Here is a 26,367-nt window from a genome sequence, read left to right as displayed (position 1 = left end):
CAGTTTGGGAAACACTGCTCTTGATGATGCTGTTGTAGGACGACTTGAGGATGCGGGGGCACTGCATTTCTTCAGCTGTCAGAGGCAGAACAGGCATTGCCTAGCCTTTTTCACCACATGCGTGGTGTGTGTGGCCCAATTGAGGTCCTCAGTGATGTATATGCAGAGGAACTGTTCCCCACCTCCGGGTGAGAGAGGGCGGTGTGAAGAGCCATGGCAATCGCACGGCATCTTCGGTGGGTCTGTTTTGCCGATATGCAAACTGCCATGTGTCACGGGTGGCAGGCAGGATGGAACAAATGTACAGTCCCTTGTCAACCTCTCAAAGCATTTACTGACAAGGTGAGGGTGACAGGTCTCCAGTCATTCAGACATGTTACCTTGGAGTGTTTGGCCAGCACAATAGAGCAGTGGTTCTCAATCTTTTCCGTGCTGCGGACCCCCAAATTTATATGCATTTGGCCGTGGACCCCCATCTGAAAATATTTTGTGCTAGGGACCCCCAGAAGAGGAGATTTGGGGTTAAAAATTCTAAATTATTCAAAATGATCAATATTTTTCAAGTATTTAAAAAAAATAGCAGTAGTACAAGCTCGCAGCGCGGCACAAAGTGACACGCTGTGAGCTTATATATATACTTTTTTACTTTGAGAACCAATGCAATAAAGGACAACTTGAAGCCCTCCGGGACTACAGCCTCGAAGAGGGAGACGCTGAAAACATTTTAAAAAACACTCCCGCCCGCTGGTCCGCACATCCTTTGAGGACGTGGCCTGGGATGCCATCCGGGACAGCGGCTTTACGGATGCTCACTCGTTTGAAGGCTTTGTGCACATCAGCCTCTGAGATGGTTAATGGGCTTGCCTCCTCAGTTGGTGGCAACTCTGGCTTGTTGGTGCTGTTAGGCCCGAACCGGGTGAACACGCTGTTCAGCTTGCCGGGGAGGGAGGTAGAGGGGTTCTCTATGCATCTGGTTCTCCATCTGAAGTCTTATTGTCTGTAGCGCCCCGCCACATGCTCCTCGGCACTGTCGAACTGTTCTTTCAGTTTGACCTTGAACTCCTGCTTGGTCCTTCTAATGGTTCTCTGGAGGGCACCGCGGGTAGTCCCAAATTCTCTGATCAGAAGGCAACGTTATGTGTGTCTTGCTTTATTATATTTGAATAATCATGAACATTTTAAACCACAAATATCTTCTCTTATGGTGATCCCTGGCACAATTATTTTTCAAAGGGTACTCGCAGGAAAATACATTTCAATTTGGGGGTCCTTGTACATGTAGGTAAAATGTTTGAGAACCACTGCTCTAGACGCTGTCTCTCAACATGATGTCTCCATTTGAGTATCCACTGCAACACATCTGAAGGTCAAGCTCATGTCTGTCCACCCCCAGTGATTTACAGCAGCCATTGAAACAAATGATGTCTCTTGGGCTCAAACACCCCAGCCACTCTGTGCTTAGAGAGCTTAGAGAGCATGACACACACACACACACACACACACACACACACACACACACACACACACACACACACACACACACACACACACACACACACACACACACACACACACACACACACAGTAAAACCCTCAGTGTTCATTTAACTCTGGGAATGTACAAATGTAGCCAAATGGTTACATTTGTACATTCGCAGTTACAAATGGAAAATGAACATTGAGGATTTTACTGTGTGTGTGTGTGGAGTTATGGAGACAGATTAGGGTAATGGTCTGCGTCTCTGTCCGAGGGGCACGTTTCAACATCTGGCTGGCTGACTTGCGTGCACCTTGTAATTGTAATGAATAAGCTGTCAAAACCTGGACCCAGGCCTTGCATCAGTAATGAGTCCATAGGTCACATTCTATACTATATGTGACACCAATATAGTACAATGTTTTGCAGTAATAGTTTCAAGCACCTAAGCAGATTAAAGCTGCAATTTCAGAATCTGTAACAATTCCAATATTAAAGTTTAAGTGCATTGAAGTGTAAGGGATTTTTAAGTATTACATATCTCTATATTCTGATAGCAATCATTGCTGTAGAGTTTGTGTGGTTATAGGGGTCTCCCTGTCTCTCCACAAAATAGTACTTTTTCAGGTTTTATCCAATCAGAAGAGGATAAATAGGATAAGCAAGTGAAAGTGAAAGTAATGGAACAAACAATGAGCTGACAAAATTGGAACTGGAACACTCCGTCCTGATCGTATCCTGACCAGAAAACAGTCTGTTTACTAAACGGCTTCAATATAGGATTATTTTGTGTTGTTATGGCTGGAATCTAGCCAAACGCAACAAACATAACGTCTTGTATGTCCTTTGCACTATGCGGTCGCACTATGCAGAGTAGGTTATTACTGATTCCCACCCTATTGCTATGCAAGTTGGATGGCACTGAGTCGACAGTGCGGCTGTTGCACCCAAGGGGCAAGGCTTGGATATTTACAATGAGGCCAATACGGAAGAGAGACAAGTTCATATAAATGGCCAGTAGGTGGCTGCAGGTGTCAGAAAGAATATTCTCTCATTAAAGCGGATGGGTTTTTGGACGAACTTTAGACTAGATTTTCTTACCTAAATAAAAATTGTCATAAATACTATATGCTTCCAGTCGCTAGTTTAAAGTCTCCTTTCAATCATCATGATATGCGTTTTGCTAAATTATGGTCCCATTTATTCTAAAATTGACGATAAAGTAGGCTATGCTCCAGGAGGGGCGGGATGATTTGATTGACAACCTACACAACCAATAGCATTCATTCCCCGCCCCGCTCTTGATTGACAAGCTACCCAACCAATAGCATTCTTTGGGGGTTTTTTTCCGGTTCCCTGGTCACATGTCTGGTCTCAACCAATAGCGTTTGAGTTCCGGCGTATATTTTAACTGTATATTTTAAAGATGGAGGATGCACGTTCCTGAACTATCGGCTTCATTTTCGGTCTGTAGAAAGCAGGGGAGTGGCTTTGTCCATTCATTTTTTACAGTCTATGGTTGCACCGCTCGGCACTGGTACTCGCTCAACCTATCGGCTCACTCCTCATGGGGCACGAGCCCACTTCTGTCTGCCTGCCTTGCTATTTACCTATATAATAATCACCCTCCTTTAGCTGCTACTGTATATTACCTATTATACGTAAATACAGTATGTATATTAATGTGTACAAAACACACGCATGGCTACAGAAATACGTACAGTAAATACTTGAAAATGTAATTGAAGTGGTCATTAAATATCCATTGTACATTTTCTGATGAGACGGTGTTGGAATGGAAGACAGTAGATACTAGAGCATGGTCAATATACTGTATGTGCATGTCTGCAAGCAGACATGCACTGGGTGACAGAAATACCAGAGCATCTACTGTAGGGACTGTATTAATAGCAGCAGTCCAATAGAAGAAAGACCCCTTTTGTTTTTGAGTTCAGCAATCGTTTTTAAGCAGTCTCACAGTAGGGGTGCAGTCGACTGTACGGTTTCAAGAATTGAAAACTATCTACAAGCTACCTTTAAGCAAATATCGTCCCACTTTTTATACTGTACATATATTTAGCCTTTGTAGATCCTAGATGTCATTTTGAAAATATTGACAAGGAGATTTTAAGGATTAACCATCTCTGAGAGTTTTGGTTCGAGTAATTAACCTTGTATTGATTCATTCATACAGTATGCTTGACTTGAAAAACAGAACAAATGTGTTTTGGATAAAGAATATATCCTGTAATCCTTTATTAAATGCAACGTTGCGGTGCTTGAGGAAGGTCTTGGTGACCAAAATGGTGTGTTTAATAGTTATTCTCTTGTACTGTTCAAGTCGGGCAGTGTGCGGGTGTCTTTATTGTTCTTTGATCATAACTGTATGCTTCACCTACGCATCTGTCACAAAGACATTCTTGTGTGGTAAAGCCTTGTAACATCCTGTAATTCTTGAAAGGAAAGTAACGAAGTACAATCAAACAGAAGGTGAAAGTCTCTAACCCCCTTACACTGTAGAATCCTTAGTGTTCATTTTAGAGCAAGACTGATATATTGGCCAAACCGTTAGATCGGCCATTGTTTAACTTTTTTTTATAACATCGGTATATTGGCAATTATGCAGCCGATGTGTCCCGATTTTTAAGTGGCCACTTTTTTCACCCGTTGATTAAAATGCATACAACTTACTCCTCCAACCAGAAAGTGATGCGACCCCAGACTGCAGAGAGTGATGTGGCTGCAACTCAGTGGGCTATATAAAGTATTGTATGCAGAAAGGGCCAAGATGTTCAGTTACCAACATCAGAAGTGACTTTGAACGTGGTATGATTGTTAGTGGTTCCAGCATCTTGGAAAGAGCTACCCTCCTATACAGCTCTGGTTCTCGAAGTGGGTTTCCGGGGACGCGCAATGCGACACACTGTGTCGCACTGAGATACAGTGCAACACAGGTCCATTTTAAGTATAGCGGGTTTAAGTGGTTAAATGGTTCAAATGTTCATGTGGGGACAGACTTGTAGGTCTACATCCTGTTCATAACCAGACCATAACATTTTATTGATCAACATTTGAAAGAGTGGAAAGCAGTCACAGGGCAGGCCAGCAGTTAAAAGCTAAATGTGGGCTCCAACAGCTGGCCTAGCGGTCCGGGCATCTAGGCTCTAATGTAGCCTGACAGTGCATCGCGGGTTCGTGTCCCGTTCTTGACAATCTTTGCTCCATGTCTCTCCCCATCTCTCTCTCCCTGTTTCCTGTCCATCTCCACTTTCCACTATAAATAAATGCAGAAAAGCCCCCCCAAAAATATCTAAAAGCTAAATATGTAGGGAATGAAACATGTTCGAGGGATGGCGCCAGGCGGGGAGGGCAATCTTTGTCACTGTGCTAGCGACTCCTACGGGCTTGGATAGCGTCTCTCAGCGGGTGCTGTTGTTGAAAAGGAGGAGTAGAACAGAGGCGTTAAGTCCTCCTGGTGGGGGGCTCCTCACTGGTAGGTGAGCCAGCAGCGTACAACAGCAGTGGCAAAGAAACGCACAGAAATGTGTGAGGAGGATTCCTTGTTTTGGAATTTGAAAAGTAGCCACTGCTGTTCCTTAACATGGAGACGAGAGGAGCGAGGAGAGAGAGAGAGAAAGAGAGAGAGAAAGAAAGAGAGAGGGAGAGAGAGAGAGAGAGAGATGCAGTTTATTTCAATAAATAGTCTACACGTTATTGCTGATATGTTCAAAGACCTCTAGTCATGCAAGAATTTCATGAACCCATAACCTTCTGTTATTCTCTTCTATCTGTCTCTGCTCAACACAACATACAGCTATTTCATATCCATTTCAGGCCTCCGACGTACAGAGCCACTTAATTGGTGGGTTAAATAAAGAATATAACTGAGAATGATGTGTTTACTGTTTAGTAGTTGATGTCAAGATATCACAGATGTCTCTTGGACATAAGGTGTGATTCTGAGTCGACTGCCCATTATGTCAGCAGCAGCACGGCCAGAGAGGGTGGTCCACCGCTCGTTTCTACTGTACTTGATGTTTGTCCTGTGTGCTGACATCACATTATATATCACATTATAAATGCTGCTCCTGTATATGGTCGTGCTTTCACTTCATGCATGAGCAGATCAATTTCCTCAGCAGAAAACAGTTAACTTCTCCAACTTGCTGAATCTGCTATCTAAATGGCAATGCATGATGGTGCAGGTGCACCTGGCTCTTAAATGGAATTGGAGAAGACACTCCCAGAACACACCCATGACTAATTCAGAGACGCTTTTGCCCCATGTACCTTACTTTGTGCCAGGATTATCCACTGTCTAACTAGCTCAATTGGAGTTGGACACACCCCCTAGGCACTTGCGCCATGTGCTTTAAACCTTGTGCCACCTTGTGCCATACATTGTCTAAATAGGGCCCAAGGTGTGTAAGAAAAACATTTATTGAACCAACCTTCTGCGCAACAGTTCCAAAGTATTTGTCTGAGGGAAAGTTATAGCCTATACATTCCCACAGACTAAGAAAGTGGGTTTTCAGCATAGTCTCATGAATGTGCAATTGTTAGTTTGGCTGTGCCATGCCTATATGCCGTGCCTCCTGCACTTTAGTGTCCGGGTAGCTCAGTCGGTAGAGCTCTCGCCTTCAGATCACAAGGTCATTGGTCCGTTCCCGGGCACCGCCATCTCAGCGCATGAGTAGCATGACTTGGGTGCAGTAAGTCGTGCGGACTTGAGTGCAGGGGTCTAGCGCATTGTAACGGGGACAGACTCCCGCGTGTTACTCTGCTGATACCGACAATAAGCCACCTCCCGATTTACTTACTTTCCTGCACTGACTGACTGATTTGTTTGTTTTTCCTATAGTGAATTGCTGTCTCATAGGGTATTTCAAAGAGTAACCCAGGATGTTGTTTCACAGTCTAAAAGCCTTTTGTCTCTGGTCCAGTTCATAACTGTAGTCCAGTCGGATGAGGACTTTATGTCTCTCGTAAAGTATTGTACTTTCACGGAATGGGGCTCGCATGACTTTCTTTCCGTCTGTAATTCAGGAACATGGCTATAGTTCCCCTGGGCATTGATGCTATTCTCACTGTAACTTCCCAGGTGGTGGGAGAGGAAAAGTGCACAATCAGTAGATTTATGTGTGTGACAGTTTTGCTAACAGGGCTTTGAAGGAAGACGACACAAGCAGGCCAGTTAATTACCATGTTGCCTTACCAGGCTTGCCATTGATGAGAACGTGACTCCCTTCTGTTACCAATCAGATAAAACATGGCCCCCATAGCCACAATCACAGGGAAATAATCCAGTGCCAATTACAGTGCTAATTAAAAGCAGGGCCAATTAATAGACCTATTGCATTTGAACATAATGAAACTCAGGAAGGTTCCCAAAATGCTACATTGCCACAAGTGATACAATGAAGAGAGGGAGAGAGGTATATCAGGGAGAGGGGGAGGGAGGGAGGGAGGGAGGGAGAGGGAGTGTGAGTGAATGAGTTTTCCCACAGCGGGAGCCAGCTTGAGGAGCCTAGAGTTCAGCACCTCGGACAGCCCGTTGCCTGGGGCAACTAGTTAAGGGGAGAGTTACAGTACGTGCCAATCTTCATTCTCAGTCAATTTGAAGTGATGACACCTGCGTGCTAGTCAAACTGAAGACAACTGTGCTGAGTTTGCTCTGATCAAATCCCACTACAAAAGGTTCTCACTCTGTCTCACTCACTGCTGACTCTCCCAGGGGGAAACATCGTCCGGCGGTAAGCGATACATTCCACTCATTCTCAGTGTTGTAGTATTGTGATGTTTAGATACAAACCTCATGTTGTCTTTTATACCCTTTTATTCATAGGCAAGGTACGAGCTTTGAGTGAAGCCTGCATGCTTTCTGTTGAATCTACTTACCCCTGTCTTGGGAAGAATTTAAGTTTCGTGTGCAAGTTACGCAGGCTCCCCCCCTCCCTGAACATTGTTATTTTTTCCCTTAATAAACCGATTGAGCCTTGAACTGCCTCTGTCATCTGTGCTGGTTTTGGGTCAGACACCACATATGGTGGCGAATTGGGTAGTCTGACCCACACCAAACACAGATTATGGAACACGCACAGACGCTTTCGGCTTTGTTAAAAAGCTAAACAGACTTACAAAAGGCCGTGCAGGAATTGCTTAAGAAAATAGATTGGGGCGCTATGGTTCCTCGCCCATCCAGCAACGTGCTGACCAAGACCACTGCCAGGGCTCAGTGTTTCCACAACTGGACCTACCATGCTGCACAGCCCCCGCGGCCGCAGGTCGTGGCACTGGTACACCTCAATCAGGGCTGTCTCACCAGTGGGGAGGAGCCCCCGTGGATCGAAAGACTAGTAATCGACTGCTGTATTCACTCGTTGCCGCCGGATGCTTTTAAGTACGCATCTCAAGTTAGTCCTACCTCGCTTGATGACCTCTTGGCCCTGCTCGAGAACTACCAGGAAATGCTAAGGAGCATCATCACCCTGGTCCGAGATGACCTGGCGGGGCCGGTCGGTATCGCCACCGTCACCTGCGTGCATGGAGACATGCGGCGATATCCATCATCTTCGACCGGTACTAGTCGCCCGGCCTTCATACAGGGCCGCCCGGACGAGGACCGCCGCCAAAGTTGCTGCCCCACTCCCAGTGCGCCCCTGCTGGCTTGTCCTGCATTCCGGCCTACGTCCGGCATGCCTCTGAGTGAAAGCTCTGGGGATGACGACAGCGCCAGTGGGGGAGAGAGAGAGAAGTCCGCCGCACCAGAAGAGGGCGACCCATTCGCATAGTTTCCAGTAGCCGAGGCCGCGGGCCCCGTCACGGGGGTGAATTTGTTCTGCCCAGTGGTCCGATCTCAACTTAGAGGCTGCACGTCAGACTGTATAGGCCATAGACGACCAACTATGAGTGGGGGTGAGTGAACTTGTATCACCTTATTTTATTATCAATAAAAGGGGTGAAAGCTGAGGGGGGGACCTGGTTGAACACTTGCTGGTCCCAAAGAATTATATCTCATGAGTCCTCTCTAGCGCACACTCATCAGCTGGGGGCGCATCTGGGGGTCTAAAAGACCCACAACCTCATCCTGGCTCACTTCTACTGGCCCGGGGTCGAGACGGATTTGGCCCATCGTCCGGGAGCACATGAAGAAGGCGCAGGTGGCGAAGTTTCGTACCTAAAACCGGGGGGCACGCTTCCGAGAATTCCAAATGGGGGAGACCGGGGAGGTTCTACGACCTCCCCTGTCGAACCTGTGTCATCCAGCATGATATCCGAATCCACGCCTGGAAAGGTGGTGAGGCAACGCCCCTACCGCATCCAGAGGCCCGAAGAGAAGCCATCAGAGAGGAGGTAAAAAATATGCTGCAGCTAGGGGTCATCGAGGAGTCCTACAGCCCCTGGTCAAGTCCAACGGTGATTGTGCCAAACCCGACAGCTCACTAAGGTTCTGTAACGACTTCCGCAAACTCAATGAGGTCTCTGTCTTCGATGCTTACCCCATGCCCCGGTAGAAGAGTTAATCAAGTGGTTAAGCCCCGCCCGATTTGTCAGCACCTTAGACTTGAATATATATTCTGGCAGGTCAGCATACCAGCCAGCTATCACTAGATATAGTGCAGTGATCCCATAGTCCACTTTGCAGCCCTCTAAAAGGGCTGGTGTGTGTCCAGCTAATGGCCATTCGCTGGACACATTCCAGTATAAACCCAAGTTTCCTAGAAAGCCTTGTATAATTGTGAAGAAAAGGGATGGGTTATGGACAGTGAATATGTACAGTCTATCAATAAATACCAATGTACATTGCAAATATGAATGAATATACACCTATCACTATACAACTATCTACATGAAAGACATTATTTTAAGCCGGGAACCAAGCCATCCAGGCTCCTGGTGAATCATGACCACAAACCATTTGATTCTGTGTCAAAAACATATTTTTGAATATTGAATTATATTATATAATATGTTTTATGGACATGATTCACCAGCAGCCTGGGTGGCTTCCAGGCTTGAATTAATTAATTCATTAATTTCAGAAATCTTTATTGGGAAAATGAATGGGATTTCTATACCAGGTTCAGCTCGTATGCATGTTCCAGGCCACCCCCACCTCTCTGGCGTAGTTGGCCTGCCCTGTAGCTCTCCCTCCGTCCTTGTAGCTATCCTTGGCCGCCTCCACCTCTTTCTTCAGCTCCTTCTGAACAGCTTTGGGTCCCCTCAGTGTCCCCTGCCATGAAAGCCCTCATGTTCCTGTTCAACAGGGCTTTACTGTCCCCTCATTGATCCAGGGCTTGATGCTGGGAAAGTATCGTACCTTTTTTTTTTTTTTTTTTTTAAGCACAATGCAGCGCTCTCCTCACAGAACCGGATGTAGTCCGTAGATAGTGAGAGCAGGAGAGGAGTAAGCGTTACCTCCAGGCACACACGCGTTGCTAGCGACCCAGGTGCTCTGTGTGATAGGAACCGTGGGACTGTTGAGGATAAATAAACCAGGAGAGCTCTGTGATTGGTTCAAGAGAGTAACTGGCAGCATGAGGGAGAGCCATATAAGCCTGGGGCTGTTGTTCTGAGAGCTGTAGCAGTGACTGTCCACTGGGACTGCTGGTACAGCTACATTTGACACAATGTTCTACTTACAGTACTGCATGCCTAATCAATACTGCACCGTAGGGCCCAAACATATAATGTAGTACTGTAACGCTGCATGCTGTCGTAAATCACTGTCTTCAGGAAGCGTAAGCCACAACGTGTCTGCTAGTGGCATTGATTTAGACCCAGTAGGTAATTTGACTTGTCAATTATCAATTATTATCCTCATTTAAGTCGAGATTTTTTAAGCTAAAATGTAATTAAGCTGGGTGGAGTTTAATCATCAAGGATATTAAAAGTAATTCCCTTACCGGGATTCAACTCAATGTACTCTACCTTGTTTTTATCACTGCGGAACCTAATTAAGCTCAGTTGTTCAACAGTCTTTTGCTACTCGAGAAGCTTTTTTTATCTTTGGAACAGTTTACACAGCACCACGTAATTGGTACACAATCCCTTAATCACTGTTGTTGTTATTAGGTTTAGCACTGCTACTGCACTGTATATATACTGTATATAATGGTTCTTCATATACTGTAGTATTATAACGGCTTTGCTGATGCATGTCATCATATCTGATGTTCGTCTCCAGTTGCTATGGCTACAACCTACGCACTTCCTGCCATTTGGCTCCAACATTGTATTCGATATTGCATAGTTAATCACATTTTTACAAATATTTCAGGGCTCCTTTGTCAGTCAGTCCCTCATTCATAATTCAGTGTGCGGGAGTTGATACCAGTTTCATTAACTCTGTGCCTTTCATGAGAGTGTTGGTTTGTTAATATCAGTGTGAGATTGGCGGCTTCTGTTGAATCGGGTCATCTAAAACAAAATCACACATGACGCTACTACATGTGATGAATAATCTGTGTGTGTGTGTCTGCGTGCGTGCGTGCGTGCGTGCGTGCGTGCGTGCGTGCGTGTGTGTGTGTGTGTGTGTGGTTTCTCTAGCTGTATTTCCAAAGATTCCTGGCTATACACTGTCACAGGTATGCCTGTGCTTTGATCTGCATTGTGGATGTATCTCTTAGAAGCTTATCTGCATTCCTCTCCCATTCCCACCAGTCTGACGACGCTGCAGAATATTTAAACTGATTCCTTCCACCAGTGCTCTTGACTAATCGTGCCTGGTGCACGGGACACTGGCAGAGCACCAACACCACAAACACTGTCTATCTGATGGCATGAGTAAGCATTTATGCACACCTATGTTCATAGTGGATTTTTGCTACATTGTTTAAGCACTTAACACTTAACCTGCCAGAGTTATTTCAGATTTTTTGCAGTTTTCTGCCAGAGATTTTTCAGTGAAATTAAAAAAGTACTCAGTTTTAAGTTAAAAAGGAAGTGGATAGGAGTCTAGATCTTCGAAAAATCATATCTCCTTGGTCGAACATTTGTGCAAATCTTTGAATATATATATATGCTTTTAAAGCGAACATTTGTTACTCAAATCTTTGCTTCTGGGGGTCCCTGGAACGAAATATTTTACAAATGTTCGCTTTAAAAAAAAATCACACCCAGTGTGAAGTGAGCGGTGCTATTTATGAGTTAATAATTTCATCATGCGTCTCGCTAGCCAATCACAGTACGTCCTGCAAAGTGACGTTCTTACATTTGCTAAAATGTTCACGATTTTTCCAAAATAGCTGATCTATACGAGTGCCGCGCTATGAGCTTGTAGATCTGCTATTTTTGAATAGCCAAAATAAATCTAGAATGACAGAGATGCGTTCCCGGATTGAATGGGTTAAGCCCTACAGTATTCTATACTTCGTTGTGCGGTGAAAATAGCCGATCTACTAAGCTTGTAGATCTGCTATTTTGACAATGTTTGAAAAAATGTAAAGCCTAAAAATGTAAATGTAAACTTTTGGTTTTGCCTATAATGACATGCCCAAAATGAAAGTATAGTTCAAATGTATTCTCCACAGAGATGCATTAGCTTAAAAAAATAACAAAAAACACAGCTGCTATTCAGCTCTAATTGGTTATTGCAGTATGATGTCCCCTGTTTAAAAACCTGTCACCCTGGCTTTGTTGACTGCACATGGCAGTTGTTAGATAGACACCGTTGCCATAATTTGAGTCATCACAATTTTTGTGACATTCTGGTGAAGATCTGGTATCATTATATTGGTCAATGCTGAATAGTCACATAAAAAAGGCAACATAACGGGGCCAGAGATGGGAGCGTACTGTGTGACATGAAGTGAAAGAGAAAGCTGAGCTGAAAAAAAAGAGTAAACAGTCTGTTAGTATATCTGTAGGATCCGTGGTGAATAATTAGAGATAATAGTTGTTGCCAGCACAAACCTCTTATGTCCATATTCGAAAATAGCAGATCTGCTACTTTTCCAATTTTTTCATTTGAATCCTGTAAAGTAACAGTTTTGGGTTGTAGATTCAAGATTCAAGAGGATTTGATTTATCTCATACAGGTACAAGCAATGAAACGTTGGTGGGACATGTTCCGCAACACAAGAATACAATATAACAAGATAATAATAATTTCAGGGTGTAATACAAATAAAATAAAGAGAAGAATAAAGTTTTTTAAAGTTGTTAATTGTACGTAAAAACAATACAAACAAAAAAAATACTACAGCAGCCATGGGAAATGTGCAGAATATGGGGGGGGGGGGGGGGGGGGTTAGTACAGTATGTGGGTTATAGAATGTGCAGCAAAGTATACACATAATACATACAGTAGATACACTTATATATGTAGATGAGAGTGTGCGCAGTACGTAAGGGTCTCATAAGGGTCCATTTTCACACTCTGAAATGTAATTGGCACTCTTTACAGTGTAATGCATGTGAACCATAGGCTAAACTACAACCTGGGATTGAACCAGCTTTGCTTGGGAGAAAGCACTTCTTGCTGACCTGTCTCAATTCTTGCATTGTAGTTAATTAACCCCTATTGTACTCGAGGATCCGAGACTGACCCCCCCCCCCCCCCCCCCCCCCCTTTGTTAAAATGCCCTTTTATGCCTTGTTGAATGCCTTATTATTATTCCTCATTCAAAGCATTTTCAATTGCCTTTGCATATGAGATATTCTACACAAATAAATCTGTCTTGGATATTGTATTTGCAAATCACAGCTGTTATTGCTATTGTACTGTGAAAGGCTGATATTTTGTTTCTTAATTGCATATCCATAGTTCATCTACACACACACACACACACACACACACACACACACACACACACACACACACACACACACACACACACACACACACACACACACACACACACACACACACACACACACAGTTTAACAATTTATTTATGTCCACACACAGGGAAAGCATACAGGGACACAAATATTTTAGTTGCAGTAACGGTTACATTCACAAACTCATGGATATATGTCCTCATGATACAACACACATGTCACTCAGTACTCCATGGGCACAAGTAGCGGCGGCTACGCCCTATATGGCAGCAGAGACAGCACAATACTTTGCCAGCCTTTCTACCTCGTCTTTGGGCATCCCAAGTTGGCGAAACCCTCCAACAACCAGTCCGTGGGTAATCTATGCCCTAGGCTGGATCACCAGAGGAAACAAAGTTCTTAGTCTTGCACTGCTGCTTGGTGTTAAAGCACCCTCTGTAGTTGTTGTCATGGGCCTGGAAGTCCATCCATTGCTATTCCGACAATATCAATTCCATTGATATTGCCTCTCTTCCCGGTAGCTGTTCACGGAGGGGCCGTCGGGTAGCGTCGGCTGTTGGTAGAGTCCACCGGTGAGAAGTGCATTCTTTTACGCAAGCTACATAGTCAACAGAAATTGCAAATGCATCCACTGCACTGCACCTACTACATTGACGATGGTAGTTACAACGGGGCAGTTTAACGTCATGCCCAGGACACACACACACACACACACACACACACACACACACACACACACACACACACACACACACAATGTGTCTTGAAATGTTAACCATTTAAGCCCTATATACTTTTGTCATACAACGAACAAATTGTAAAATCAGCCAATCTTCGAGCTCATCAACATGTCGCGATGCAACGCATTGTGAGCTACAGTTTTAGACATTTTGAAAATAAGTGGGTTTTTATTTTTGAAAATATTTGAACATTCTTAAATGATACAGTATGACCGGGTCCTCACACCTTTGTTCACGTAGGGTCGTATGGCACCCATATAATAGGCTATGGCACCAAGAGAGGAGGGAAGCCGGGCTGGGAGGGTGATATTTGTTACTACACGTATTCCTATGGGCTGGGGCGGACCTGCATCAGGGACTGTTTGGCGGGAGGAGTAGGACGAATGTTCTACGTCCTCCTGGTGGGGGCTCCTCACTGGCTGGTGAGTCAGAAGGTTACAACAGCGGTTTGGGTCAGATTCAACCATGGCTTTTTTGTAAGTCTGGACATGATACATACCGTACTGAATGTTATACATGTGGGTGAAACTGAAACCGTAATGTGGGGCTTCAACTTAAAAACATTGTATGGGGCGCTATTGATACATTTTCCCCTGCCCATGTTTGAGCACGTTTGAGCACTGTTTGAGCACATTAAAGCCCTCAAAAACTGCAATTAATTTTTGCTAAAAACAATTATAATAAGTCATTGATTTCAAGGGCTTCACACTGGTGAAGTGCTCAGGCCCTAATTACCTACAATGACATGCCTAAAATCGGGGACAGTTGAAAGTGGTTAATAGTGCCTCTAAGGCCCCGTTTAGACTGGCAGCCCAATCCAGCCAAAATTGTTTTTTCAAATGCGATTCAAATCGGATTTCTAAAGATGCGTCTCAGTCTGAACGCTCTAACCAGCTTTTAACCGCCCAAGTCGCATATCTAACTGTCCAAAACGGCACTTGCAGCGCGACACAAGCGCCACTGACATCATTTAGAGAATGTGAGAATTGTAACCGTAAACAACAAAACAATAGCGGTATTATATTATTTTACAGAAGAAATGGCGAGTTGAGATATATCCATTTTCCACTGTTTTCATGCATGTACTTGTCTTTGTTTTTGTGTCTTCTGTTGTTGTTGCCTGTCTGTTATGTTGCGTTGCTACAGTATGCAAGCAACTAGCGTCTACGTCATGACGTTGTTATGTCGTTATCCCAGCAACCAAAGCAGATAGGTCGCGCAGGGCGGATCTGGGTTGACGTTGTTTAAATCAGTCTGAACACACAGATCTGATCTGATCATTTGAACAAAAGATCGGATTTGAGAAATACATTGGATTTGACTGCAGTCTAAACAGGGCCTAAGAGGTGAAGGTGCATAGTGTCTGACAGAGTTTCTCCACCCCACAGGTGCCTCAGGATGAGTGGAGTGGGTATCCAGGGGAGAAGGACGATGAGATCCCGTGCCGGCGGATGCGTAGCAGTAGCTACGTTAAAGCTATGGGAGAGATTGACGACGAGAGCGGCGACTCAGACACCAGTCCAAAGACTTCCCCACAGAAGGCCATCCGGCCCGATGCCCTTGTCCTCAAATCAGCCATCCAGAGACCCCATATAGACCCCCAAAGGTAGGCCGTTCATGTCGACACACGCATCAAGAATCTGTTTTATTTTGTCACTCACTCTCATATGGGTACAACCAGCGAAATGTTGGTGTGACATGTTCTGCTAAGACCGTGCTAACAATAACAGCCATCTGTAAAGGCTTGCACTTGCTCATGGGCTACTAGGATGTACATTGCCAGAGTCTATGCAGGAGTCAGTAGTCAAAAGTCAGTGAAAGGCAATGTCACACCAATTTAAAAGTTCTCATATGGGGGTCAATCTTGTTTGTGGAGACTAACTAATGTCTACTGACACAAAGGTCCGGTCAAGGCGCTTTGTGGTGTGCCAAGAGGGGATGAGTCTGTGGTTGAATCATAATGTGCGCCTCATCTTCACTAGCTCATCATAGAGGGGGTGGGTGGGGTTCTCCAGTATAGTGTCCAGCTTCCTCCTCAAACTACAGAGCTAGCCTCCCTCACCAGCTTGTTGTTCAACAGTATGCCACTGTCAAAACTTGCTTCTTTCACAAAGTCATCATTAAGTTGCATTTTCTGTGACTCAGAATGAGTCAAATAGCTGTTCCAGTTGTGCTTTACAATACTATGAGGCGTAGCTATTAAAATAGCTAGAGGAATGAATTGTTCTAACTACCTAGATGAAGAAGCAGACATATGTTGGTGACTAAAATGAAGGATGTATAACACTGTATAAGTGAGCTTTTGTGCATGAGAATATTTGGATTCCTTTTTGTCTAATGGCATCATCTCAAGTGACTTTCTTTTTTCTTTTTTTACCTAATCCTCTTACCTTATCACTTTCTGAGAACATTTAAATAGTTTTCACACCAGAGGTTTTGTTTCACAAAATGAGTCTCTTGTAAGGATTTGTGAGCAGGTCAATGTGATACAGTACAGTATATGCAGCCTTATCTCTGTGCAAGCAGACAGTCTGAATATACAATAGCAACAGTACCAGAAACAATAACTTCAGTGTGTCTTTGAGAACAATGGATTTATCCCCAACTGACTTTCCATAGCAATACTAACCGAAGGCTGGTTTTCTCAGAAACAAAACTCTTAATAAAACCTCAATAAAATGTTTAGTTTTAAGAGAGACTGTCTTTAGTGGTGAATTTGATATGCTTCTAAAAATACTGAACCTTTTAACGTTTCCTTCCTTTAAATCTGATCAAGCTACATTTTAACAAATAAGCACTTTGTCTGCTCCCCTCAATTAGTCTGTGATGAGTAAAACTCCTGTTTACTAACATTAGCTTTTTACTCTGCCAGAAGAGATTTCTCAGAATCTAGATTCTGGCAACACAATTAAGAGGGGCAACCTTTGTTGCCATTCCTGTGTGGACAACACTATGAAAAGGAACTGATCTGCAATTACTTTTAAACCCCCTCGGTTAGCACACTGCTGTGTTTGTGTTATTGGCTTAGCACTGGAGCACAGACTGAAGTATTGGCATCAACATATACTTAAAGTACCAAAAGTAAAAGTACTCATTATGCTGAATTCCCTGTTTCACAAGTTATCATAATTATGTCTAAAATGTATAAAACTCTTGAAAATAGCACATCTACAAGCTCACAACGCGAGTGGAGTAGATGCAGATGCAGTGGAGTATAAGTGGAGTCGAAGTATAAAATAGAAATACTCCGGGAAATACTCCAGTAAAGTAAAAAATACTTCAAAATTGTACTTAAGTACAGTACTTGAGTACATGTACTTAGTTACTTTACACCACTGGGTACAACAGTGGTGTGCCGAGTGTCACAGAACCAAATGGGTTCATGTTTGTGGCCTTTATCGTCTGCTAGTTCAATATTTGTGGATCATCTTACCCAGGCTTATGTTATCACAGTCTTGTTGACAAGTCTGTAGCAAAGCTGTCACATTCCTCCAGTGTTAAAGTCAAGAGAGTAGGCTGTAGTACTGCATGCCAGTGCAAATCAGTGACACATTGTAGGAGATACATGGAAGTCACTGTCTTCTTACTAAAATCAACAATGTTTTTTTTACGGGCATGGCTCTGCAGGAGTCCGTCCGTCTATAAGAGGGTTGGTCTGTCTGTGTGTCTGTCAGTGTGTCCAGTGTGTCCGGCTCTAAATTTCTGGTTCACAGCCCCCCCCCCCCCCCACCCTTTTAATACTTTAACTTTAACTTTATAAAGGAAGTCAATGGGAATTGAATTGGCGTCACAGGTATGCCAAATGTTCGACATCCACATTTGAACCACACCGTAACGTTATACCGATATATATATATATATATATATATATATATATATATATATATATATATATATATATATATATATATTCCCTGTCAGTTTAGGACTGTCAGTTTTGTTTTGTCTTGCTCATTTCCTAGCGTCCAGTAGAGCAGTGGTTATCAACCTATAGAGAGAGAGAGAGAGAGAGAGAGAGAGAGAGAGAGAGAGAGTATAATCCCCATAATGCGCAGGCCAATGCTTTAAGGACTTAAACCCTATAGTATACTTTGTTGAAATGTCAGTAGATAGTTAGACCTTTATTGATACCAAGATAAATTCAGTAAATTGCCTTTATGAATCCCATTTATTATTTTTAAACCCTATACAGTATACTTCGCGTCCCCCAGGGGTCTATACCAGGCCCCACTCCTTTTTCCCCTCTTCACCAAATCTCTTCACCAATACTAGACGATCTACAAGCTCACAATGCATTACGTTGGGAGCTTGTAGAACTGCTATTTTCACAAAATATTCACCACAGAATAGGGACATTAGTGTTCAAGTGCTTAACTACTGTCTACATGTAGTGTTGTGAGAACTTGTTTGTGACACTTGAGGTTTGATTCTGTGTGTCTGTCCCTGCCCTCTCTCCTTTGTCCAGCCAGAGCTACCATTTGCAAACCATGAGAGACCTACGGCCCCACCCTGGCGTATCGCTGGACCCAGCCACCACCTTCAACCCCCCGCCGTTCCGCTCTCGCAATCAGAGCTACATGCGTGCTGTCAGCACCCTCAGTCAGGCTAGCTGCGTCAGTCAGGTGAGTCTCAACCGCATGCACTTCACAGAGGCGACACTGGAGGCTTCGAGGGAAGAGGACGAGAAGGAAATAGTATTACCCGATTATTACGTTACCCAAGTTTTAGTTGTATTAGTCGTTTTAGAAGGAATAGTAACATTTTTTTCTTGTCCAAAGATATTTTGTGGGGCTTTTCTGCCTTTATTTATATAGTGGAGATGGACAGGAAAAAGGGAGAGAGAGATGGGGAGAGACATGCAGCAAAGATTGTCGGGAACGGGACTCGAACCCGCGATGCGCTCACTGCTAGGCTACATTAGAGCCTATAAGTGCCCAGACCGCTAGGTCAGCGATCCGGGCCAATAGTAACATTATTAACCACTTCAACCCTGGCGTCCCAATTTTGGGCATGTCATTATAGGCAAACATTTTCAAAAGTATAACGAAAAAAGCCGATCTTCTGTATCTAAGTTTCGCGACGTGACACCATCGTATGATGACGTATAACAGAACAGAGGTTGCGAAAGTAATGTTAGGGCTTAGGTTGTTAATAGTAGTAGCAGTGAAGACATTCCATGAGGAAGCGTTTCTGTCCACAGGAAGGGCTGAATGATCTGTGTTCTGCTGAGGGCATTGTCACTTGTTTTAAGCACACTGACAATCAAACGTAGGGAATAAGATAACTCTTGTTTATCTCAACAGGCAGAGATAAACGGGAGGCCCTGTCACACATTGGTAAATAGCCCATTATGGAAAATGTTTAATTGATGAGAATATGTCCATGTAAAATGAGAATCTGCTAGCAACATATCTCAAATATTAAATAAGAATTTGTTGCATGCTTTGAATACTGATTTTCTCTGTATAGCTATATAAATTGAACACTGTATCATAAATATTTGCAAGAATAGTATATATACCTTCTGTTTAATGAGGATTTGACTGCATGAGCTACCTGAACAAAGTTTATTGTTTTGAATCAGCTAAAAGGATCTAGTGTTTTTAGTTTTTCTTTTCACTGTTAAATCTTTTTCTGCCCTTAACCAGGTTGAAAGGACCCCTGCTGTCCTATTTCCCATGTAGTATCATAGACATCTTTGCTAACTTACCATGGGTTTGTGCAAAATGGAATGCTTTGCAAAATCAAACTGAATGCTCTCTTTTTGATTTTTATTATTGCCTTTTTAGTTTTTCTTTTATCTTTTTATTTGGCCAAGATTTTGATTGAGTTTAAGGTCAGCAATTGACGGTGGTATTTTCCCTATGCTAACACTCCTTCATTATTTACTGTGCAAAGGGGAAGAATCAAAGTGAGAAAGAGAAAGGAAGAGGAAAAATTAAGGACTGCTATTCCTGTTTTTGTCTCTCAGGTGAGTGAGACTGAGATCAATGGGCAGTTTGAGTCAGTTTGCGAGTCCGTTTTTAGCGAAGTAGAATCCCAGGCCATGGAGGCCCTGGACCTGCCCGGTTCGTTCCGCACTCGAAGCCACAGTTACCTCCGTGCAATTCAGGCTGGGTATTCCCAAGACGATGACTGCTTGCCTTCAATGACATCCTCCACTGTCACTTCAACTTTCAGATCCACGACAGGTAAAACAAATCCACCCCCATCCCCCCAAAAAGACGAGCGAGGGTTTAGACCACATATCCTCATACATGCGCACATACTTGACATACCTACATATGTACAGTGGGGTACCCTTGAGCTTGAGGGATGCCAGGATGAATGAGATCCAGTAATTTATTTATTTTTTGGACAACTGTGGCGCGTCTTGTTTAGCTGCTGCCTCTGTGTGCTCCTGGCCCAAGCGCTCCAATGGGTTTGCTTTTGTGTGACTTTGCATGATCCTGCACACGATTAGCTTCCGGCCAGTTGCTTCATGGCGGTTTGGAGCGGGACACTAGGATAAGGGGCAGAGGGCGGGATAAGTGCGGGAGGGAGGGGTCTCATTGAAGCCCACTCACATGGCACAGAACACCGCAACACAGCACAGTCACGTGACATGGCATGCGTAAAGTGAACAGGCTCCTGCTCTGAGCATGTGAAACTGTGGCATTCGATACGTGTTGTGAGGCGAATGTGAACCATTGCAGGGAGGGGTTAAGATGATAGCAGCATGAGGGGGGATGGGGGGTAGGGAGGCTGTCAATGTGTTTGTGTTGAGGACCCATTGAACTAGCCTCCATCTCCCGTCCTCCCCTTGCTGTGTTATAGCAAACCATTAGCCTACACTACCACTATTAGCTCACAAAACATGATAGTAAAACTAACAAAAAACAATTGTGTTACAAATATACGGTAAGTCGACAAACTCTAGAAGACCAGAATACACTCATGCTGGTTGCACAAAGGAACTGTCATGTTGTGGCAAATTCATAGATTCTGTGAACAATTGTGTTCAAGTTGCGTACACGAGTGTGAAATTTATTTGGTCGCTTTCAGTATTGTTGTGTTGTGTTGCATAAAAGTGTTATGGCATGTAAACAGATTACCTGTTATGGCAGATATATATATATATATATATATATATATATATATATATATACTGTATTTTACTGTTTTGTTTATAGGTTCCTAATGCATACTGCTTTTATTTCAACATGCAAGAGTATTAATAAGGCTTTGTGCAACACAATGTAACCCTAATGTCTTATTTATACTTGGTTGCGCGCCATGTCACTCAGCGAAACACTGCCACATATTGTGAGCTTGTAGATTGCCTATCTTCGGTGTGCGACACTGACGCACAACTAAGTATAAATCACCATTTAAATCAACATTATGTTCTTTGTGCAAGCAGAAACAGAGCCATCATGGCGATAACTCCCTCACTGTAAGTGCATTTGATGTACGTATGCCTGCAAGAGTAAAGCTATGAACCCTATTGAAACACCTTTAATTTAACTAGATGCATTTAAAAATGTTATGACTTTGTTTTTTGCTTCTTTTTTTTTTCACAACAACTTTTGATTCTGTCAATTTAGTTTGTACCCCTCCCCCCATTTGGTGGGATACTTTGTTTTCTTGTTCAATCTGGAATTTTGTTTTTGTAATCCTTTCATGCTCAATTGGGTTTGCATCTACGATTGCCTACGCTGTGACTGGACTGCTGAGGATTAAAGGAGTGTCCTCCAATCCCACCGTCTTGAACTCTGCTGAACTCTGTTCGTCCAATCATGTCTCTGCTCCAATTCTGTCAGCTCCCAATGGGCTCACAATAGCAGTTGACTTTGCAATTGTTATGAAAGTACAATATTTCAGACAAGGCTATGGCGGCTCAAAAGGATAATTTCCATTGAGGGTGACTGGTTATGTGTTGTCACCACCCAATCAATCCATATTGCAGATAATATTTCTGGTGTCAACCTTTGCTGTCCTCTGTGTAGTGTTATAATGGAATGGGGGGAAAGTAAATACTTAAGTAAAAAATAAGTAAAGGACCTTATCTAGCCTATTTTGTCCTTGAGCCAAGATAGTTAACCACTCAACCACATGAACCCTAGCATCCCTATCCTGGGCATGTCATAATAGGCAAACTTCCACTCAAATAGCCAATCTACAAGCTCACACCGCGCTGCAACAGGACATGTTGTGAGCTTGTAGATAGGCTATCTTCAGCAAAGAGATGTGGTAGTGGTAGAGGGGGGGGGGGGACCCTGGTCAACAAAGTATATAGGTTTCACCTATAAACCCTATATACATCATTGTACGTCAAATAGTGAAACTAGCCGATCTACAAACACATAGATCGCCTATTTTAGACAATGAATGTTTGCCTATTTTCCCTTAATGTTTGCCTGTTATGACATGGTCAGAATAGGGAATGTAGGGTTCATGTGGTTAAGAACTAAATTGAAAGTGGCTTACCAACCAAACCCCAGGGGAGGCTAGCAGGGAGAAGCCATTGGGTGGGGAAGGGCAGACCCAAGCCCTTGGGTGATGCTCCGTAGGGCAGACGAACAGCAAAACCCCTCACCTTTTGTCCAGCCATCTCTTGAAGGATAACCAGGGGGAAAGAACAGCTGGAGGCCTCAGTGATGATTGTCGCAGGTATTTTTAACGTTGACACGCATACATATATCTATGTATATGTGTGTTTTTTGCACTGCCTTCTCAGTAAAAATAAAAACACACCACTTTTTTTTTTAGCAAAGTAGAAACATCCCGTTATGTTATATTCAAGCAAGCAAACAGTGGTCCAAACAACTCACAGAACCCAGAGGCTTTGTCGAGCTCCTCGTCCTGTATGATTTGATATATTGACTGATTCTTGACAACGTAATGACAAATATTAGAACCCACACACCGAGCTATGGTTTAAACGTCTTTATTTAGCAAAACATCTGACAACAGTCCGATCCATAGTTGATCTTCGTCAGGTCAATTAACCAGTTAAACACTAAGTTAACCGGAATCCCCCATGAGTCGATAGTAGAACCCCTCCTTTTGTCACAGTACTGTAAAAGTATTTTCGCTGAAAATAGCCGATCTACAAGAGCTGTGCTATTGTCACCAAATGTTCGCCCCAGAATAGGGACGCTAAGGTTCTTAAAACTAACTGTTCAGTACTTCTGATACTGTACTGTATATATGTAGAGTGTAGACCCTTCACCTGCTATACAGTATCACTGTATAGTATCACTCCAATAGTGGACGCTGCAACTCTTCACAATTCCTGTTGTTATATGGGCTGTTATTGACTAGGTGTTAATAAAACATACATACTGTAGAAGAAAAGGTTATACTTACAAAATAAAATACACAGAAGAAAAGGTTATACTTAAAAAATAATATAATAGTCATGAAAATGATTACATCAGAGATTGCTCGCATATATCCACTGTTAGAACAATAATATCATAGGTATTACAAGCCTACAGTACCTGGTTCAGTTTAATTAACTCAAACAGATCACATCACAAGGCAAATATTATGTACAAACCCCAAAAATAGGTTTGGAGTGCAATTTGATGAAGATCCACTACAGTATATGGTTCGAAACATTGTCGGATCTTTTGCTAAAAGAAGAAGTCTAAACCACAGCTCGGTGTGCGGGTTCTCTCCTTAAACTATGTTCGACGTTTAACCCAACACCCACCGTTGATATGCATAATAGTTAACCCCTCATCATAGACTGATCACACATCGCCGCCTCACTGGCTTCTGCGAGTTGTTTACCAAGTTGTCTCTATATTATCAGTGTAAATGTATGATACAGCTGTACCTCAATCTATCTCAAACTATATGTGATGTGTTCATATAATAACCATAAAATAGCACTGAATGTTTTATCACAACTGTCTCCAGTCATCTGTGAGAGCAGCGCCGTCCGCTGTAGCTGTGTGAAAGTTTAAATTTTATTTAATTTCGTTTTTTTTCCTTTCCATAAACATTGACCTGACATAAAAGGCGGCCCTGTGTGGCAAAGTGTAACTCTTGGCATTGAGTCTGTCAGCTGTCTTTGACTGTGGGATTGCAGCCTCTCCCTGGTGCAGCCTTGTAGGGGGTGGTGCGATACCCCCCCCCCCACCCCCCACTGGGTTTCTCCATGCGGTCCAGTCAGCCCTCGTGGCGATGGGCCTGATATGTTCAATAGGGTTCATATCTTCTCGCCCCACTGAGTTGTGATTCTTCTATATTCCCTTTACATCTTTTCCTTTGCACAACAAAATGGCACAAATTTAACCACTTTAAAACCCTGGCGTCCCTATGGTTTTGGGCCTGTCATTATAGGTGAAAATCTTAGAAAATATAGCAACTCTACAAGCTCACAATGAGAAATGTTGTGATCTTGTAGATCAGCTATTTTTTTTACATATTGACACATTATTTGAATGTTTGAATATAGGGCTTAAGTGGTTTTAAAGGTATCAAGAAACATTGTCTCGAGAGCTACGTTTTGCGAGAGAAAATGGACTTGCGAATTAAAAAATGAGTGATGTGACTTATGTTTCACTCCATTTCATGCTGTGCTGTGCAGTGAAAAGATGGAAAGGCATGCAAAGGTTGGTGTTCCTTGACATGACTGAGAAGGCAGTGTACAAAACACCACGAAAAGCCTACAGTATGTGAGTCTAAAGACACTCAATAATATGCGAGTACCATGGCACATGGTATGCATATTCTGCCTTGTACTAACTCTGCTGGTATACAGCTCTCATTCACCAGCATTAAAGCTTTGGGCATTAAAGAGAAAGAGACAGATATACAGTATACAACAATATACTATAAGCTTTCACTTCAGCCAGCAAACATTTGCTGCAACACTTTGACAAAGCACTTCATGTTTGACCATCCAAACTTGGGGTCCTGTCCTGTCTTCCAAACGACTCGCTACTCACATACTGTATGCATTTCCGTAGATATGTGGTCACTCCGGCTGTTCTTTTGCTTTGAATGTCCCTGTATTTGCATATTCACATCTGTCTTCCAGAGGGATATGATGTGCTGGATGGCACGTCTTTACTAAATGAAGACATGATAGATGACGATGACGGGGCCAGCTCCTCCGCCTATGTGGAACTAGAGAGGCTGGAGAGAGAGACGGCCGCTGCTCGCAGCCAGCACAGTACCAGCTCCACAGTCACAGCGATCTCTGTACCGCCGACGTCCCCGCCTTCATACAGGGTCCCGGCCGCCTCGCCCATAACCACCTCCGAGCAGCCCGTCCCCCAGGCCATCCAGGCCTTCAAGGAGTCCGCCAACATGGTGGCCGCATTCAACATGCAGTGGAAGGACGAGATCTCGGCCATGCGCTACGAGCTCGCGGAGCTCCGCCGGGACGTGTGCGGCGAGCTGAAGACCTTCAACAGTAACTTCTTCAACTTCACCCAGTGCTACAACATGTGGACGCTGTGCCGCGAGCCTGGCGCCGACAGCACCACGCAGACGGACGACCGTGTGTCGGTGGGGATCCAAGCCGGCTCCAGTTGGCCCGTCCGGCAGAACACGGAGGACAAGTCCGTAATGTGCCAGCCAGAGCCGGCCCCATTCAGCATCATGGACCTGATGGACCCGCCCCGCATCGAGATAATCGAGGGCACCCCAGAGGGGACGCCAGAAGGGTCAGGCAGCCCCGCCAGCCCGCAGCCCATAGAGGACTTCAAGTGGGAGGTCAGCAAAAAGCAAAAGCCCCCCCGCAAGCAGACGGACTCAGGTGGTCACAGAAGCGCAAGTCTGGAACTATGGAGCAGGAAATATACCAGTGGGCCCATGTCATACCTGTCTATGTCATTCTAATCATTCCCATTCATAGAGAGGGACCCCCCCCCCCCAGAACCAGATCAGGAAGTCAGGATAAAAGCTTTGAGTGCTCTAAGGAAGGCAGGGCTGTTGTTAAATGTCCCTTTACTCTATGCAGACAAAGTCTGTCACACTCACAACCGGTAATGACAATTGTTCCTTTCCCTTTTATTTTTATTTTTATTTTTTTACAATTGACTTGTAAAAGCGTCAAATAAGAAAATAATTATTATTATAAAAAACATTATGAGGAGACGTAAGAATGTGAAAGAGAATGTGACTACCGTGATCCTCAAGTGCCAAAATAGCACAACATTATCTTCGCGCCCCTGTCCTATAATTAGTCTCCAACATTCTGATGAGACCGAGATGAAAAAGTCACTCCTTGTAAACATGTAAAGAATGATCGTAGAAACGCAAAATGGTAATTTAGTCACAGAATTAATCAGTCACAATCAGCCTAACGGTGGCCTGTCGCTCTCTGCCTACGAGGGATGTAGATCATGTTCATTCCAGTTCCTC

At 43.7% G+C, this 26,367-nt stretch overlaps 1 protein-coding gene across 1 annotated transcript in view; it reads left to right on the top strand.

The window, feature by feature from the left end:
- The window catches only part of dlgap2b (discs, large homolog-associated protein 2b), a gene marked incomplete at its 3' end in the record, with an annotated part of 108,596 nt that extends 82,754 nt beyond the window's left edge, over positions 1–25,842 (top strand). Inside the window, exons 4-7 of the mRNA XM_084082987.1 lie at positions 15,390–15,607; positions 18,467–18,623; positions 19,973–20,192; positions 25,037–25,842. Of these exons, the coding sequence (XP_083939113.1) occupies positions 15,390–15,607; positions 18,467–18,623; positions 19,973–20,192; positions 25,037–25,842 (1,401 nt within the window). The remainder of the gene's footprint in view (positions 1–15,389; positions 15,608–18,466; positions 18,624–19,972; positions 20,193–25,036) is intronic.
- Positions 25,843–26,367: the final 525 nt, after the last annotated feature.

The sequence above is a fragment of the Gymnoscopelus microlampas genome (genome assembly GCF_963454915.1).
Source record: "Gymnoscopelus microlampas genome assembly, chromosome: 16".
Classification (NCBI taxonomy): domain Eukaryota; kingdom Metazoa; phylum Chordata; class Actinopteri; order Myctophiformes; family Myctophidae; genus Gymnoscopelus; species Gymnoscopelus microlampas.
This window is presented reverse-complemented; position numbering and strand designations above follow the sequence as displayed.